Source organism: Xenopus tropicalis, chromosome 1 (genome assembly GCF_000004195.4).
Source record: "Xenopus tropicalis strain Nigerian chromosome 1, UCB_Xtro_10.0, whole genome shotgun sequence".
Taxonomy (NCBI): Eukaryota; Metazoa; Chordata; class Amphibia; order Anura; family Pipidae; genus Xenopus; species Xenopus tropicalis.
Genome location: NC_030677.2, coordinates 194,200,789 through 194,220,691, shown reverse-complemented (window position 1 = coordinate 194,220,691; position 19,903 = coordinate 194,200,789). Strand labels below are relative to the sequence as shown.

Below are 19,903 nucleotides of genomic sequence, written 5' to 3'. Positions count from 1 at the left end.
CGGAACACATGGGGATCATGTCAACTTCAGTAAACGCAGACCAGTTCTTCACTGCCTGCCTTACTATATGGAAGTTATGTGCCTGAGGGTCACTCTATTACAAATTTCTTGGGGCAGAGGGGGCCCACCAGTGAAATTTTGCCCAGGGGCTGACTGTACCTTAAAGCGGCCCTAAATAAAAGTCCACAAAACATCTTGTGTCTCCATGTGAGTTTTGGTGCACGTAAGGGACTTGGCTGGTAATACCTATATCCTACTTAATTATACTCTTTATGTATCTTGTCAATGGATATTTATTATTTTACTATGTTTCTTTAGCGGTGCATGTCTCATGATATGTAAGTACCCAGTTACATATAGATTGTAAGCTCTATGGCTCTATGGGGGAGGGACCTCCATCCTCTTGTGTCTTTGACTCTTAACTTATTGCAACTGTATCTTGTATTTATTTGTATTTATTGTTATACTTTGTATTTATCTATTATTATCTTAATAACACCCTGTTTGTATTAATCTATTCTACTGTACAGCGCTGTGTACATAAGTAGCACTTTATAAATAAAGATATACGTACGTACGTACATACATACATATGTGTGATGTGAATGTAGCGACAAATGGAGATTTAGTCGAGCAACATCTTTTGGTATAATACTATGCTGTGTTAAGCCTGTACTAACTACTTGTTCCTCTTTTAGAGTTTTTTTAAACAATATTTTTTAATTTTATAAAGTGGTGCTTTTTTTTTTAATACAAATATAACCTGAACTGATTAGGCTCTATCTCTTGTATCACTCGGAATTTAAGGCCAAGAATAATATCCAATAATATCAATGTCCATCCATGGTGGACACGGTTCACTAAGTCCATATTGCCTCATCATAAACAAGCACTGCAACAAAATGTCCTGCAGGGAATTTCCAGTGAATCAGTTACTGGATTATTATATAGACCACTGTTCTGCACGACTGCTTTGGGCATCAATAATGACTTACCTTATTCTAAGTAAAGAATGACATTTTCAATCTTTTCATACTGACCTCCAAAATAAGATCCATCAGTTAACTTCATTTCTTTGCTGGATTTAGTAATGACACCTGCCACACCATGCTGTATAAAATACATCTTCTTCCCCACAGCTCCTTCACGAATAATGTAATCTCCAGGCTGAAACACTTCAAACTTCAGTTTGCTCAGCATGGCTGTGACAAAGTTTGGATCCGCGTTAGCAAACAGAGGCATCGTAGCCACCAGTTTCCGACAGTTAAAGTTGACTATTTCCTAAAATGAAAGACATAAATGGAAACTTGACTTGATAATAGAGGAATTCATTTAGGTCCAACAGATTTTTATGAAACAAGACTTGATATTGGCTGAATTCATTTCCTTTGTTGCAGAACATATCTGTCCAAATGTAGCTAAACAACCTCCATTGAACCTAGAACTGTCCGCAAAATAATGCAGCCAATGGTGCTTAGAAATGAATGACTAAGGGGGTTATGTAATATCAGGAGCAAAGTTTGCCACACTTCTTATAACCTATAGCAATAAATCAGCAGATGGCATTTACTGGTCACCTGATTAAAAGGAAGCATGCTATTGGTTTTTATAGGGTACTGCTCCTGTGCAAACTTTATTTTATTACATATGGGGGTGACTTTTTGTGTGTCTTGTGCTTCCAAATTCCATGCACTGGGTTGTTTAAAATTAAGTCATGGTACAGTGAAATGTATAGAATTTAATAAGAATTAAATGTATATGAATTTATATAATTTATAAAATCTAGATGCGGGAAGCAATAGTTTGCCTATAGTTAGGCAGTCAGCTAGAAAGACCAATAACAGGCAATTAAACTTTTCTACAAAAGAAAGATCCACGTTGCACATACAGACATGAACAGTTGAGGGCAACCTTGCTTTGAAGGTCAGATTACAGGAAATCTGGATATGGAAGAATGCAATTAATATTAAAACGCCTGAGGAACGCAAGAAGGGACAGTAACATGAGCGAGCAAATGTCACGCTGAGACTGATGTGGCTCATTACAAACAGCTAAATATGATATTTCATAATAATAATAATGCATCAATGTATATTTTCATCAGAATACAAAGTGATTCTTAATGGGGAATTAACCTGATAAATGAACCCTTACATGAGAACCTAATCATTTCCTTTTTTCTCACTTAACTAATATACTATAAACTACTAAACTGACCACCCAACAAGGCTTTGCTTTCCAGCTACAGATAGGCATTCTCTATTCACACTACAGACATATCTTCAACAAGCACTTGATCACCACAGTGATGCAAGGCAACATCCATGTTGTCTCAAGATGTGCCTATTAATGCCTTGGTGCACACAGCATGGAGAGATTTGCTAAGGTTGTGACACCTGTAGAATATGGATGGCTCTTGCCTACCTTTGTTTTACTGATTAGTTTACTTTTACTGTATACACTCGAGTATAAGCCTAGTTTTTCATTACCCAAAATGTGCTCAAATAGTCACCCTCGGCTTATACTCGAGTCGGTCCCTCCAAACTAGCACCCTCTGTCCTTCTTAATTAGGCCACTCTCAACCAGACCCTCCAGTGCCCTGACCCTCTCCCAAATTCATCTTAATCTACTATTCTCACATGTCGCATTCTGCACTAGACATTTCACTTTATATTCTATATAAACAATATATAGTTTTGAAGGATTTTAACTCTTTGTGTTTTGGCTTGGTTGCTGATTAAGTACTCTTAAGGTATCATTGTTGATAAAACAATTGTTTTTGTTGACCCTCCACTTACAGAGCTAGTTTACAGTTTTTATTTGAAATAAATATTTAAAAAGATATACCCCACTGTTGCCTCATTTAATGTAATTTTATTGGTATTTATTTTGACGAAACTTAGCAGTAGCTGCTGCATTTCCCACCCTAGGCTTATACTCGAGTCAATAAGTTTTTCCAGTTTTCTTAGGTAAAATTAGGTACCTCGGCTTATATTTGGATCGGCTTATACTCGAGTATATATGGTAATTAAATTTCATAAAAGCATGCAATGCTATGCAATAAGGGGTTGACAAAACAATAAGAACTTCCTTAATGACAAGGACATTTTTGTTCACTATGGGACCCCCATAATCTTCAACTTCATATTCTTTTTGGTCAAAACACTAGCCTCACTGTCTGTCTCATCTACGCATTTAGTTTGACAGTACTGTATGTCAACTTCCGCTAGAAGATATCCTTATGTGGTACTCTAGGCCTGGTGTAAATCAATAGGATAAATTTAGGTGGCAAAGAATTCATGCCACAAAAAAGTGGCCAAGTGGTGGTTTTTGCTGTCAGATTTACAAGCTAACGCCCCTTTTTTTTACAGTAGAAATAAAATGAACTCACAGATTTTTACATTATATACAATAGATGCATTTAGATTTTGTATAGATTATATATAGATCTAAATTTCAATTATTTTATATAAATATCATAAAATGTTAATTATTTGATTAATTTATATGTGAATGTTATATGACATGCTTTTGGCATGATTTTTACATTGCCATTTATGGCAAAAATACTAAGAATGACCAATTTGGGGTAAATTATACTGTATAGTTTCATAATTTTAGTCTTCAAACTGCAAAGGTTTCCCAAATACCAGTGTTTGGTCATACACAAATATTTTGATTACGACCCCCCATTAAAGGAACAGTAACACCTAAAAAGTGTATATAAGTAAGTAGAATATATTATACGGTTCCCCTGCACTGGTACAACTGGTACAACTGGTGTGTTTTCCTCAGAAAGTTAATATAAACAAAGCTGCTGTGTAGCTATGGGGGAAGCAATTTAAAGGAGAAAAGGCACAGGCATGTAGAAGATAACAGATAAACCACCATTGTATTCTACAGAGCTTATCTGTTATCTATTATGTCACCTGCGCCTTTTCTCCTTTTTTCCAGCTTGAATGGCTGCCCCCCATGGCTAGACAGCAGGGTATTTATATAAATTATAGAAGTGTTACTGTAGCAAACACAACTTTTACCAGTGCAGGGCAACAGTACACTGTATTTTAATTACTTTTATACATTTTCATTTCTTGGCGTTACTGTTCCTTTAAGAAACTGTGAGTCAGCTGGTTTTGTGCTAATTAAGCTACAGCCATGTAAAGCTTCTATAAAGCAAGCTTATCACTAATCACAGCCTTGGATTGAAACATCTAAGATTAAGTAATGAAAGAATGAATATTTTATTGAAGTTGCTGCTTTTATCAATAAAATGTCAAAAAGTGTGTCACTGTAAATTAATGCAATGCCTTTTAAGAAAGAATATGATTTTCAGACTTCAATATTAAAAAAAAATGGAGTCCTGTTAAATGTTTGTTTATGGTACTTTAGAAGTTAAAGGAGAAATAAAGGTTAAAATGTGAGGCAAATTGCTAACCTTATGGTGCACATCCTTCTTAAAAATAACACCGGGACATGGTAGCTTCTCCTAGAGGGCTGCACCACCATGTTTTGACTATTTTTAAGTTATTCCCTGCATAGTCTTAGGCAAGTATATACAGGTATAGGACCTGATGCTCGGGACCTGGGGTTTTCCGGATAAGGGATCTTTCCGTAATTTGAATCTCCATAACTTAAGTCTACCTCTAATAAGGGGTAATTATATCTTAGTTGGGATCAAGTACAGGTACTGTTTTATTATTACAGAGAAAAGGGAATCATTTAACCATGAAATAAACCCAATAGGACTGTTCTGCCCCCAATAAGGGGTAATTATATCTTAGTTGGGATCAAGTACAGGTACTGTTTTATTATTACAGAGAAAAGGGAATCATTTAACCATGAAATAAACCCAATAGGACTGTTCTGCCCCCAATAAGGGGTAATTATATCTTAGTTGGGATCAAGTACAGGTACTATTTTATTATTACAGAGAAAAGGGAATCATTTAACCATGAAATAAACCCAATAGGGCTGTTCTGCCCCCAATAAGGGGTAATTATATCTTAGTTGGGATCAAGTACAGGTACTGTATCTAGTAGAATTAAGTCTAAAACAACTGGAGTATTCTGAGTTTTTCTTGAAAACGTTTCACCACTCGTCCGAGTGGCTTCTTCAGTTCAAATGACTGGTAGGGAATTCCCCGGTATTTAAACTCTTGATGGTAGTAGAGTCACAGACATCCAATCAAAATGGTTCCATTGAACTTGTTCAGTTAGGTGTTAGCTGAAATGGTACAATGGTACCAAGATTCTCATTGATTAACACCTTCATCAATGAGAATCTTGGTACCATTGTGATTGGATCATACCTTCTTACACCTGTCAGTTTCAGCTAACACCTAACTGAAAAAGTTCAATGGAACCATTGTGATTGGATGCCTGTGACTGCACTACCATCAAGAGTTTAAATGCCAGGGAATTCCCTACCAGTCATTTGAACTGAAGAAGCCACTCGGATGAGTGGTGAAATGTTTTCAGGAAAAACTCAGAAAAGGTCAGTTGTTTTAGACTTAATTCTACTAGATACTGTATATCATGACCTGGATGAATGAGAATCTTCATAGACATAAGTACAGGTACTGTTTTATTATTACAGAGAAAAGGGAATCATTTAACCATAAAATAAACCCAATAGGGCTGTTCTGCCCCCAATAAGGGGTCATTATATCTTAGTTGGGATCAAGTACAGGTACTGTTTTATTATTACAGAGAAAAGGGGATCATTTAACCATTAAATAAACCCAATAGGGCTGTTCTGCCCCCAATAAGGGGTAATTATATCTTAGTTGGGATCAAGTACAGGTACTGTTTTATTATTACAGAGAAAAGGGGATCATTTAACCATGAAATAAACCCAATAGGGCTGTTCTGCTCCAATAAGGGGTAATTATATCTTAGTTGGGATCAAGTACAAGGTACTGTTTTGTTATTATAGAGAAAAAGGAAACCATTTTTAAAAATTAGAATTTGCTTATAATGGAGTCTATGGTAGATGGCCTTTCCGTAATTCTGAATAAGGGGTTTCTGGATAAGGGATCCCATAACTGTACAGTATATGTATATGCATAGTATAGTCCTATGCCTGAAAAAAGTGCTGAAAGGAAAACAAAAGGAATTTGTAAGAGAGGTCCCCCAACCATAACTGAATCACTGAGGAGCCCCAATACTACCCTGCTTTGCTGTTACTTGTACAGTACAATGATGTTGGTGGCTTCCATCTCTGACTGCTTGACTTCCACTCCCAACCTATCTGGCAGTGATCACCAAGTAGGACAACGTGCAGTGTAATTATGACCAGATTTTGGGGGAACAGACGTAGCCACAGATGGCAGCCACTAACCCTGGGGCACTACATTATAGTAACAAATATTGTAAACTGTTTTTTTTTGGTGGGGGGCAACATGTGCAGTCTAAAACATTAATGTTACAAATTGTAACAACTTCTCCACAGCTTACAGACAGCATGCAGGAACTACATAACCCACAATGCATTGCACTTGGATGTTCCTTTTCTTATTGACATCACATGTGCAGGGGATTGTGGGATTGGGAGGAGGCAGGCTGAAGGCAGGCGACTACTGTTATATTTTATTTGAGTCTCAAAGTAGTCAGCCAGATCAGCAGGGGAACAGGGGGCGGGGCTTAGGGAACTGTTCCAACCCATATTATTACATTAAACATTATGAAAAGGCTGCATATTTTTTTAATTGATGTATATTGCATTTTTTTATGTTTAGTTTTCAAAAAGCTCAAGTTTTTGGGTGTAGTTCCCCTTTAATATTCTTATGAAGTAACAGAAAACTATCCAGAACTTATTAAAAAGTGAATATGAATGAGCAGAAATATTTAAAAAGGGGCCATTTTTCATCTAATCTGAAGGGAAGAAAACAATATCCCAAGCCAGACTGCTTACAAAGGTTTTGAATAAGTGAGCGCATCATTCATCTACTGTACGTTCTAGAGACATTCTCCAAAATGCAAAGCCATTTTTCCTGCTGACATAAACAGCCACTGAATCTACTATAAGAGCTTCCTTTCATGGAAACAGAGGAAAATGATTATATAAATCCAAACACCTTACTGACGGCTTTTACAGCATGTGTATGTTGAATGCCAAGACAGGGCTTTTTTTTCCAAATTAAAAAATAAAAAAGCATAAACTATCGATTATATAATGGCTGTCTGTATTCCTTGTGTCCGCCAATTGATCAGCTTCAGGTTGAGCTATTATGCAATTATCTTCCTGTCACCCTGTGAAACAGCCAGGTTGTGCCGCAACAAAGATATACGGCGCTTCTATATACTTTGCATAGAACCATGGGAAGCAAAATGTTCTCAGAGAGACAATAGAAAAAAAAAGTTTGATTTTTTTTAAATAATGTTTGTGTTTGTGAATACAATTAATAATGACTATTTCTGGACAAAATGGATTTCTCTAGTTCATTCCCACATTCTGTGATCACTGTTTTAGCCCTACAATAGTTTCATCCACCATAGATGCACCATAGAATCATCCTATGCTTCTTTTTTCTTCAAAACCTGTGAATGTATGACTGCTTAATGACATTAAAAAGGTGATGAATGCCTTACTCCAAGCATCTTTGCAACTGGTCTTCATTTTTTTTTAATATAGTTTTTTAATTGACTTCTTCTGTACCCTACAGCCAAAAATGATAGTTGCCGTTTGAGGCTATAATTTTATTACTATTATTAGTTTTTATTATTTAACTTCCCATTCAAGCTTTCTTCTATTCATATTCCAGTCTCTCATTCAAGCCACTGCCTGGTTACCATGGCAAATAAGACCCTAGCAACCAGACAGCTGCTAAATTACAAAACAGAGAGTAGTTACAAAGCCAGTTACAAAATGTCTCTAAAATCAATGTCTACATCATACTTAAAGTTAATTTGAAGGTAAACAACCCCATTAAAGTGATACAGAGACTAAAAAACTAATCTTCAACATATAAATGTACATGTAAAAGTTCCCTATAGGTCATGTTGATGGTTTTTGGCAGATAGAGCTGCTTTTATGAGTAATTGTTATTTGAAGTTCCTAAACCTGACTGTCCCTTCTCAGCCTGTCAGCTTCTAATGCTAGCAGACTCCTGCAGTACAAATATGGCCGCCCCCTCATAGAGGAACATGGGGGATCAGACAGGTGATGTAAAAGCATCAGGCAAATACTTTTTTTTAGGACCTATTATCTGGAACAATGGGACCTAGAGTCTGCAAGACACACGGACTTTGTACGATGTGGATCTTAAAAGCTGCAGAAAAAGCATTAAGGCATTGAAAAATAGGACATATGTTAACTTAAGCTGGCCATACACTGCCAATAAAAGCTTTCTGCTGCTCTAGGCCAGGTCATCAGCTTATTCGCCTGTGTAGGGGGCCCAATATTTATAAACATTGCCCAGATATCAATCAGGCAGGTTAGAAAACACTGTAGTTTCTCTCAGCTTAGAGAGCTGAAAGCAGGAAGTAGATTTCTGGCTATTATGTAAGACATCTGCCCACTCCAACCTTTATAGATTACATTTTGAGTAACTAACTATAATACAAATATTTTTTTTTTCTATCTATTTTACCCAGTTTCATTTCTACACTGAACTGTTCCTTTAAAACATCCATGTATCACAATATTACCCATTGGGGCAGAAGGATTTTGTTCTTTCTCAGTTTGATGATAATTTGCTATTAACTCATGTTAGCAATCATGTTAGCAAACCAGGCCATCCGTTCCTCCTGAAGTCTTTCTCAAACTAGGCCATTAGTTCCTGAGGTCTACACTAGCATTCCAATGGCAATGTCCTGGGTTGATTAGCCTATTAAATTTGCTATAATTTTTCTCTTGTGAAATTATCTGTCTCCCTGTCTATAAATATTCACAAATTGCCCATACAAACATGAATTCTGCACTGATCACTTTGTTTTTATGGGGGGCACATCTTTGAGAAGGTTATAAAGCTTCAGTAACCTTATTGGACAGAGATCAGAAGGCTCCACGGCAAGTTTTCTCCCCTGTCTCTAATCATGATGTCTGGATGACAGTTGGCCTGTCGGAACAAGTTTCTAATTTTGTGGTCACAGATCCATTCTGAGAGTTTAGTAGAGTCTTGTAGATTGTAAGCTCTTTTGGGCAGGGCTCTCTTCACCTCTTGTATCGGTTATTGATTGCTTTATATGTTACTCTGTATGTCCAATGTATGTAACCCACCTATTGTACAGCGCTGCGGAATATGTTAGTGCTTTAAAAATAAATGTTAGTAATAATAATAATAGTGCACCCAGACTACAAGGTACTGACGCTCCTTTCCCTTATTTCAAAGGGTCCATGACAATGTAACTCTACTTCTGAGAGAGATACATCAAGTATTGATTTACTCAAGTACCAAACAGAGGCTAGTGCTTCAATAAATCTCTAAATGACTTTTATACACCTGCTTAAGGACTACAAATGGTTGTTTCCACTCCCCTTAATGGGGCAAGAATGTCACTTTTACACGACCAAAGAAATCTTAATGATAAATGTTACTGCTGTATACTGACTTTTGCTAGTAATACAACTAATAATATATTTAATACAATCAGCTGTACATAACTGTCACAGTGGTGTCAAAGAGGCAACATTTTTGTTGGAAGCTTCAGTTTTTGAGTTTTACAAAAATGGAAAAAAAAATCCCCCCCAAAAGAATCTGTCTTCTGCTTACCTCTCTCAATGGGTCATTTAGCTCATTAAGAATGTTGTCTTCATCGAATATTTTTCCTTGATATCGGTGCTCATAATAATCGTGTATCTTCTGCCGCATATCAGAAGGCAATTTGTGAAATGACATGTACTGTTCCACTTGTTTGTACTGCGAAAATAGAGAGTCATCATTTGCAAATTAGTTATCACAAATTCAAAGTCAAATCTGCTTATGATCTCTGTGTAGCATCTAAAGAACCCAGAATTAATTGCTGGGCTGACAGAATTAATATGATAATTTGGAGAATTCAAATAAAAGATACAACTTTTCTTTACCCTAGAGATTTTCACAATGAGAAGATTCTATTTTATATAACCTCAAACTTTCTATTTATTTATTCACTCATTTGCGAGCAGAAATGCAGTGTGCAGTGCAATTGGCTATTTTTATGCACTTTACACTTTGCATTTAAGTGTACGCAAATATCTACAGCAGGGGTGCCCAAAAGGTAGATCGTGTTCTACCAGTAGATCCCTTTAAATTTTCTGGTAGACCTCGAGGTGGAATGCAGTGGGATGACATCCCGCCACTTGATTCCCCCCCAAGCATGCTGGAGCTTTTGAGTGCGGCTACTCAAGCCATCCGTCTTTGTACTCTCATCCCGCTATAGAAGATTGTCCCCACCGGGCCGCTGTATATACATGTTCCCACTTTATATATGTTTCTGTGTGCAGACTACAAAGTGGGCCCATGAAGAAGGAAAGTAAAAACTAATACAATCTTTTCACATTAAACTTGAAGTTGGCACTTGAATAATGTTATTTGGGCATTAAATGTGAATTTGGCACTGCATTTATATATTGCTATGTGGATTGATACTTTTTCTTGCTTATTGTGCCAAATGATAGACGTTGCACTATTTTAGCTGTGGTAGATCTCATGATGGAGGCCAGGTGGCAAGAGTAGATCACATGGTGACAAAGTCTACAGGCTTCTGTGTGCCATGGTTCTATGGACTGCGGTTAGAATTGAACGCTCTCTGCATTAACCCACATTCAATTTTAAAGCAGAATGCAGGGTGAGGCACATAGGTGTCCTCCCATCTCCTACCCACCCCGAAATTGTGCTTCATTCTGAGGGGCAAGGTAGGAGCAGCAGAACATGCAGCACTGCATCTTCACTTCATCCAGTTCTTATTAGAGAGCGCAGTAAAGAGGGGGCACAAGTAGATGGGCACTAAGGGGTGCACTCTTGCACCCCTTAGTGCTTTTGCTCTTGCACACCCAGGTTCATAAAGGACCCCTTTTGTCTATATTTTGTCAGAAATCTATTATGGGGCTCCCAGCATCTATGATTCTGTGGAACTTCTTAGAACTTCCAAAGTGCCTAGGTTATCTACATATCTGTTCTGACACTGTTGCTAAATTGCCACAATCTGTATACTTTTATCTCCAAATGAATGGTGTACAGCAGGGATCCCCAACCTTTCTTACTCGTGAGCCACAGTCAAATATAAAAAGACTTGGAGAGCAACACAAGCATTATAAAAGTTCATGGAGGCGCCAAATAAGGGCTAAGATTGGCTATTAGGGGTCTCTATGCACACTCTCAGCTTACAGGGGCTTTATTTGGTAGTAAATCTTGTTTCTATTCAACCAAAACTTGCCCCCAAGTCAGGAATTCAAAAATAACTACCCGGTTTGTGGGAACTGAGAGCAACATCCAAGGGGTTGGGGAGCAACATGTTGCCCCCGAGCCACTGGTTGGGGATCACTGGTGTACAGTGTGGCTTATGGTGCAAAACTGCAACCGTGGAGAACATTTTGGGACAAACTATGGGGCTAATTTATTACTGCAGCATTATGTCCGTCCCCCCGTTGCCCTTTATGAATACGTCACTGCAGAACGCAGTCTGTGATGCATTCATGGGGGCGGCGCAGGTATCTGAGCTCTGTAACAGAACACAGATGCAATTTAAATAGCATGAAAGGCAAAGTGCAAAAATATAACAGATTGTGCTTTGTACCCTGCCTTCCATGTCGTAAATTACCCCTTATTTCTTATGTCTGCTACATGTAAAATGGCATCAGCAGTACATCAAGCAGTAAAAGGTATTCACATGACACTGCAAACCACATTACTGCCATTAATCTTTGTCATTGTTCACATAAGGGAATAAGCTGTGGGACAGCACTGAATTGAATAATAACATTACAGATGAGCACAATATTACAGCCCATACATATTATATACTATACATAAATACAGCAAAAGCAAATATTATCTCAGGTCCTCATTAATGGGAAAAAAAACAAGTCTGTATTGTATGTTTAGCAGCACTGTACTTATGTAGACGGATATTAATAAGGCTGGAGAGAGGGCAGAGATGTTCAACAAGACTGGTTAAAGGAATGGAAGAATTTAACTATGAGTAAAGGCTGTCAAGGTTGAAGTTGTTTTCTCTGGAGAAATGGTGCTTGTAAAGTGGACATGATTACCCTTCACAAGTACATTAGAGGGCATTACAGACAGATTGCAGGGATCTTTTTTCCCATGCAAAAAACCCAAAGAACCAAAGCCTCCCTTGAGACCTGAGGAGCTGACCTTTCATTTGAAGCAGCGAGGTTGGGGAATGCCCTTCCTAGAGATGTGGTAATGGCAGATTCTGTTAATGCCTATAAGAGGGGCCTGGATGAGTTCTTGAACAAGCATAGTATCCAAGGCTATTGTGCTCTTAAGATCTATAATTAGTTAGTATAGGTATTGGTATATATAGTTTATATATGCAAGAGTATAGATAGGTCTGTGGGGTTCATCTGGAGGGGTTGAACATGATGGATTTTTAACTTTTTTCAACCTGAATTAACTATGTAACTATAGGGAACAGGTTAAATGGAATTTTTGTTTGCATAGCCCTGTTTTTTGTATTTTTTCATTAATGCGCTTTTATAATAACAAAGAATTTTTATTCTAAATGCTTTGTTATTATTATTATTATTATTATTATTATCTTTGTAAATCACCAATATATTTCACAGCTCTTTATAAGTACAGAAAATCATGAGCCCACTTTCCAGTTTGAGATAGAGGTGAATGTGCCACGAACGACACATTGTGCTTGGAGAATGAGGGCATGCCTTAAGATTAGAAGAAAGGAGGTGTCATCTTAAGGTGTGAAAAGGGATTTTTATAGTGAGTGGTGAAGTTGTGGAATTGTGTTTCCTGAAGCAGATACAGTCAAGTGTTGGATGCCTATTAACTATTATTAAATGTGGTTTCTAGTGGAATCAAACTGACGTTGTACCTTTTACTTCCTGTACTGAGGGATACAAGTCAACTCTCTCTCAGTCAGGCCCGGATTTGTGGAGAGGCCACAAAGGCCCGGGCCTAGGGTGGCAAAAGTTAATTAAGCAATTAAATTTTTAAATTTTGCTCCTATACGGAGCAATGGGGACCTCTCCCCACTGCTCCGTATGGGAGATGAAATGTATGCGCATGCGCAGCTGACGCGGAGGGAGGGTTCGCGCATGCACTCGCTGTGTGGGGGGGCGGGGTTGGCGATTCACGCATGCGCACGGGGGAGGCCAGAGGGGCCAGCCTCGGGGCGCCCGCGTCACAAATCCGGCGCTGCTCTCAGTACAATGTCAATTCACTTCACTGTGGTTTTAGATTTTTCACTAATGAATCCTCACTGTCTAATAGAGTGAATACAGTATTCAGGTCATGTGTACCAACAAAGGTTTAGGCAGGCCCTCACAGATCCCACAAACAGGAGTTGTATTGCAGGAACTGTAGTATTTATTTATTTTAAACAAGGGTAAAACACATACATGCATTCGGAAGGGTTAAATGTTGGGAGGAAACATTTTTTCGGAAATTTGTAACCCTTCCTGATACTAATTAGCATATGTTAATTAGGACTCGGTTCGGTATTTGGCTGAATCCATCAGGGGTTTGGCTGAAACGACAATAAAATTTAGGAAATGGCGAAAAATCCGCGAAAATGTGACTTTGCGTGACTTTTTTGTCACCTGCTTGTTATTTTTGTCGCTGATTCTTTTTTTGGCGTGACTGCGCCCATTTTGATGTGGCCGTGCCCAATTTTGACGTGGTCACGAGCAATTTTTACGCAGCAGCACCCATTTTTGATGCATCCACTCCCAATTTGACGCAACTTTTTTGATGCTCAACAAATTTTTCTGCGCAAATTGTCACAGAAGTTTCGTAAAACAAATCGCCAATAGCAAAATCCGGAAATTCGCTGCGAATCCATGCCTGCTGAAAAAAATCGCTCATCACTGCTCCTCATTGATAAACAGTTTTTACTCTTATCTTTTAAGGGTATAACAAATAAGGCATATGTCAGGGGGTCCACTGATGTGAGCAATGTAGATATAAGTCCATATTATATTGTAACAAACTGAATCCAAGTTGCAGCCCTCAGTTCTGTGAGGGATGGGGCCTCATAACCAGCCTGGCAACTCCCACTCCCAATTAAAAATGTACATTTTCTCCAATGTCATATTGCCGTACCCTCTCGCTATGCCTTTAATGGGAACTACACACTGCAATTTTCTGGTTTACAAGGGAAGGATTAAAAATAAAGTCTTAATTAGTATTTACTGAGCTGACATGGTTTAATAGCCCTTTTTTACAGGCTTCTTATAGTAGAAGCAATTTAAGGATAATTCAGTAAGTGCCCACTTATTAAAGGTAAGTTACCCATGAGACTTTTCTACACTGCCATCCAGCTTATAAACTATGAAATAAGAACATGTAATTACATTGTAGGCCAAGTTAAAATGAAGCATTTTAAAACTGGCAAATACTTAATATAGTACAGTATGCATCTACACAACCTATAAGCTGAACCTATCTTATTTTCTATGAATATCAAGTAAAAGAAGAGGTAAGAGAAATAAAATGAATCAAGTGCCTTATAAGAGCTGACATGAGGCAAATTGCCCAGAGTGGGGAGGCAGGGAACAATTGGGCTCCACACAGTGAATCAAATTTATATTGTCACCCCAAAATATTGAAAAGCTGTCATTCATGCTGTGAAATGAGTGAAACATCTATATTATCCCACTGGGATAGCTGCATATTCTGTAATCACTGTCATAAAATACCAGTCTGCGAAGTATAACTCTTACGCTCACACAAAAACCACAGAAGAGCTCGGCACAGAATTTTGTATATTCCCAATGTGACTGGTTTTGCGAGTATGTGCTGAGAGTAGCGCAAGTCATACCAGTGTATGTAAGTTTGCCACACAAGGACAGATATCATTGTATTCATTTTTCTTCTTCAATTAGTTCCTCACACTGATAACAGAATATTTTTACTCCAGGGCTTTACCAATGACAAGCAGAACACATCCATGCTGGGACCCTTTTGCATGGAGACCTTGGCACACTTGTGTTTAAAATAGGGATGCACTGAATCCACCATTTTAGAATCCGGCCAAACCCTGAATCATGTGAATAAGGAAGGGTTAGAGAGAACCCGGCATGAAGCATGCAGTGAAAAAAGTTTAACTTCCATATTTATGTCACATAACGTCACATGATTTCAAGGATTCAGTTCGGCCAGATGCATGGGTTCGGCTGAATCTGAATCCTGCGGAAAAAGGCAGAATCTTGCCGAATCCAGAATCAAATCCTGGAAAGTAGGCCCCACAAACCAGGCAAGCATTCCTCCCCAACTGATGCCAATCCCACCTATTCAGAAAAAAGAGGGTGGGTGGGAAAAACGTTGCTCTTTTCACTGGAAAAGGCCGCCATTTCCTCTTCCGTCATCCACATACAGGTATGGGATCTGTTTTTAGGAAACCTGTTATCCAGAAAGCTCAGAATTATAGGAAGACCATCTCCATTTTAATAAAAAAAAATTCACATTTTGAAAAATGATTTTCTTTTGTTCTGTAATTATAAAACAGTACCTGTACTTGGTCCCAACTAAGATATAATTACCCCTTATTGGGGGCAGAACAGCCCTATTGGGTTTATTTCATGGTTAAATGATTCCCTTTTCTCTGTAATAATAAAACAGTACCTGTACTTGATCCCAACTAAGATATAATTACCCCTTATTGGGGGCAGAACAGCCCTATTGGGTTTATTTAATGGTTAAATGATTCCCTTTTCTCTGTAATAATAAAACAGTACCTGTACTTGATCCCAACTAAAATATAATTACCCCTTATTGGGGGCAGAACAGCCCTATTGGGTTTATTTAATGGTTAAATGATTCCCTTTTCTCTGTAATAATAAAACAGTACCTGTACTTGATCCCAACTAAGATATAATTACCCCTTATTGGGGGTAGAACAGCCCTATTGGGTTTATTTCATGGTTAAATGATTCCCTTTTCTCTGTAATAATAAAACAGTACCTGTACTTGATCCCAACTAAGATATAATTACCCCTTATTGGGGGTAGAACAGCCCTATTGGGTTTATTTAATGGTTAAATGATTCCCTTTTCTCTGTAATAATAAAACAGTACCTGTACTTGATCCCAACTAAGATATAATTACCCCTTATTGGGGGTAGAACAGCCCTATTGGGTTTATTTCATGGTTAAATGATTCCCTTTTCTCTGTAATAATAAAATAGTACCTGTACTTGATCCCCACTGAAATATAATTAATCCTTATTGGAGGCAAAACAATCATATTCATGTTTAAATAATTTTTTGTAGAATTATTGAGAACCAGAAAGATCCCTTATCTGAAAACCCTCTGGTCCTGAGATTTCTGGTTAACAGGTCCTATATCTGTACCTTATTCGCCCCTTCTCCTTAGAATACACTTCCTTTCCATTCCTACCAGCCTTAACCCTACCCTAGCTTAATCTATTCTTTCCCAGCCTACACTCTAAACAAACTCAAGGCTCCTCCCTATACATTTTATCTGAGCCCCAGTAAATATATAAAACCCAAGCACTTCAGAGAAGCCAAGCAGCCTTTAATCGGAGCAATAAATCCCTTAGGCATAAATGCAAGCAGAGAAATATATGAGGCTTGTTGCTTTACTAACCAATACCCTCAGCATCCCTTGGCTCACAGCATTAGACAGTAATTTCTGGGTACACCTAGTACATAGCTAACAATGCAGAAGTAATGGGAGCACCAAAGAATTATTTTCATTCGTTGCTGCTGAGAAAGATTTTCATTGTATCAGCAAAACATCTCCCCTGTCTGATAACACATTGTTTTAATTAAAGTACAACAGTTCCCTGTAAAAATCTATATTGTTATTTAACTAATAATGTGCATGCCTGGATTTACCGAAGCCCCATGATAAGTTATCTAGAGCAGCTGCGAGACTTATCTAGTGAGCATGATTAATCAAACAGAAGCCTTCTAGCTGCCTGATGTGCTGGGAAGCATATACCTTTCCTTCCTTATTAGTATGCCGACTGTAAAACCATTCAGTTGCAACAGGTCTTCACTACCCTTCTACTGATCAAAGGCAATATAGTCGACTACTTGGATTTTAAAAAGGTAAAACAATCAGTCAGTGCTTGCATTGAGCCCAAAAAAGTGGAGGGTTGCTATGTGTACTGCCCATCAAAAAAAGCCCCACCCACAATTATAGGCCACACCCTCAATTGCTAAGTCATTATGCTAGAAGCCACTGCAGAAAATAAATAATTAGCATTAACCCCAGAAATGCCAATAATCACCATGGAAAATGGATAATTAGTATTACCTCAGACATGCCAAAACCACTGCAGTAAATGGATAGATGCATTCCACCAACATGCCCCTTTTGCACCACAAACAAGCACTTTGCTAGTCCCTCCACCCCTGCCAGGATTTCAAATGATGCAGAAAGAGAAGAACTGCTTTGGAGCTGGATTTCAGTGAATAAAAATGGTATTTATTCATACTTTTCTAAGGAACAGATTATAGTGATAGGGATATTAGGGGTTTCTGTGTTGTGTGGGGCTCTTTAACAAATTTTGGTTTGGAAGCCGTAGTTCCCCTTTAATGAATAAGGCATAATTTAGTTGAGCTGGATTTAGTCTAACTTGCCTTGAATGCGTTTGGATTGATACATTGCAGTAACGTTATGAAATGCCATTCACATCCATGATCTTTGTTTTACTCTGCTTTCCTAGTAACGTATTCCTCTGGTACACTGTTATCCCTCCTTGCTTTCACTTGCTCTTCCCCTGGTATCTGCTTCCCATCACCGACACTGATTAGCAGGGATTGCTCTATTGCTCCACTAACCATTTACAGTTCTCAGACCTGCCTCGTTTTATTCAATACACGTCTGAGTGGTAAGTGAAAAGCCAGATTGCATGTTTCCATCTTGAAATTAAACGTTTAATCCACATTTCCATCTCATCGCAGTCAAAGATGTTATCATGCATAGCAAATATGGCTTTCAATTCTGATCTTATTCTTGCAGGGCATCTTCAGATTACCCACAATGCTGTTGCCTTTACTAAATTTAACGGTATTGTATTATTTATACCGTTCAATCCAAGAAGTCATACACAACTGCTGAAAAGTTATATAACAAGGAGCTTACCACTCATTAAAGTGGTGCTATATATATATATGCACATTCGTCAAAAAGCAAGTGAACAGAATACATTTCATGAGTGCAGCCAATCCATGTACTTTGTTATTAATGATATATAATATATACATGTTATTAATGATATATTTTGATACTAACAGAGCATTAAACAGCTGTAGTCCCTCTCTCATAAGACAAGTATGGTGTTACATGGTTTATTACCATTCCCCTTGCTGGTTCAAGAAATGATAATAAGTTGGAAGAGGAGCTAAAGAATGGGTTCTACTACTAATGCTTCATCACATAATCAAGGGATCAGAGGTTCTTCTGGACTATCATATACAAAGTAGCTATGTGGACAAAACCCATGGTCTAAGATAAACCAAATATAACCACGTCCAGCCCAATATTCTAGATACCCGCTCACCAAACGTAGAATTTAGTCTAGGTGCACTAGCCCCAGGTTCTCAGCCAAGGGTGTGGGAAAACCATCACCACCATTAGGGGAAAGGCATGCAAAAAAGCCATGAAGATCACTATGTAAAAATAAGTTAAAGGAGAAGGAAAGGCTAATAAAGAGTTAATCCCAAGCTGCAGGCATACCTTCAGTTCTCTCAATAGTGCCCTTAAGTCTCCCCATATTTCACCTGTTCAGATGATCAGAAGCCAAACAGGAAGAAAAAATGCTGAGCTGTGTAAAGAAAGTGCCCATAATGCCTCGCTCCTGCACCAAGACCCAGACCAAGTGAACATGCTCAGTTAGTTAGACTATGGGGGAGATTTACTAATCCACAAACGGACCGAAAGCGTCCAAATGCGTTTTTTTTCATAATGAACGGTATTTTTGTGATGGTATGTTTTGTCACAACGAGTACGAAAGTTTCGGATTCATTCAAGCTTCGGTATCGTGACTTTCCTTGGGCCGGGTTGGAGCTGCAGAGTGCCATTGAGTCCTATGGGAGACTTTCCTTGGGCCGGGTTGGAGCTGCAGAGTGCCATTGAGCCCTATGGGAGACTTTCCTTGGGCCGGGTTGGAGCTGCAGAGTGCCATTGAGCCCTATGGGAGACTTTCCTTGGGCCGGGTTGGAGCTGCAGAGTGCCATTGAGCCCTATGGGAGACTTTCCTTGGGCCGGGTTGGAGCTGCAGAGTGCCATTGCGCCCTATGGGAGACTTTCCTTGGGCCGGGTTGGAGCTGCAGAGTGCCATTGAGCCCTATGGGAGACTTTCCTTGGGCCGGGTTGGAGCTGCAGAGTGCCATTGAGCCCTATGGGAGACTTTCCTTGGGCCAGGTTGGAGCTGCAGAGTGCCACTGAGCCCTATGGGAGACTTTCCTTGGGCCGGGTTGGAGCTGCAGAGTGCCATTGAGCCCTATGGGAGACTTTCCTTGGGCCAGGTTGGAGCTGCAGAGTGCCATTGAGCCCTATGGGAGACTTTCCTTGGGCCGGGTTGGAGCTGCAGAGTGCCATTGAGCCCTATGGGAGACTTTCCTTGGGCCAGGTTGGAGCTGCAGAGTGCCATTGAGCCCTATGGGAGACTTTCCTTGGGCCAGGTTGGAGCTGCAGAGTGCCATTGAGCCCTATGGAAGGCTTCCAAAATCATGCAAGTCGGAAAGGTTTTCCCCCCATTCACGATCGTTCAATATGAAAAAGTCACGACAGCAATGAAATAGTCGCGCA

General features: G+C 38.8%; 1 protein-coding gene across 1 annotated transcript in view; it reads right to left on the bottom strand.

Moving 5' to 3' along the window:
• The window catches only part of hcn1 (hyperpolarization activated cyclic nucleotide gated potassium channel 1), a 227,630-nt gene that overhangs the window by 20,231 nt on the left and 187,496 nt on the right, over window positions 1-19,903 (bottom strand). The window contains exons 5-6 of the mRNA XM_031894296.1: window positions 9,713-9,859; window positions 1,041-1,281 (exon numbers count right to left, since the gene is read on the bottom strand). Of these exons, the coding sequence (XP_031750156.1) occupies window positions 1,041-1,281; window positions 9,713-9,859 (388 nt within the window). The remainder of the gene's footprint in view (window positions 1-1,040; window positions 1,282-9,712; window positions 9,860-19,903) is intronic.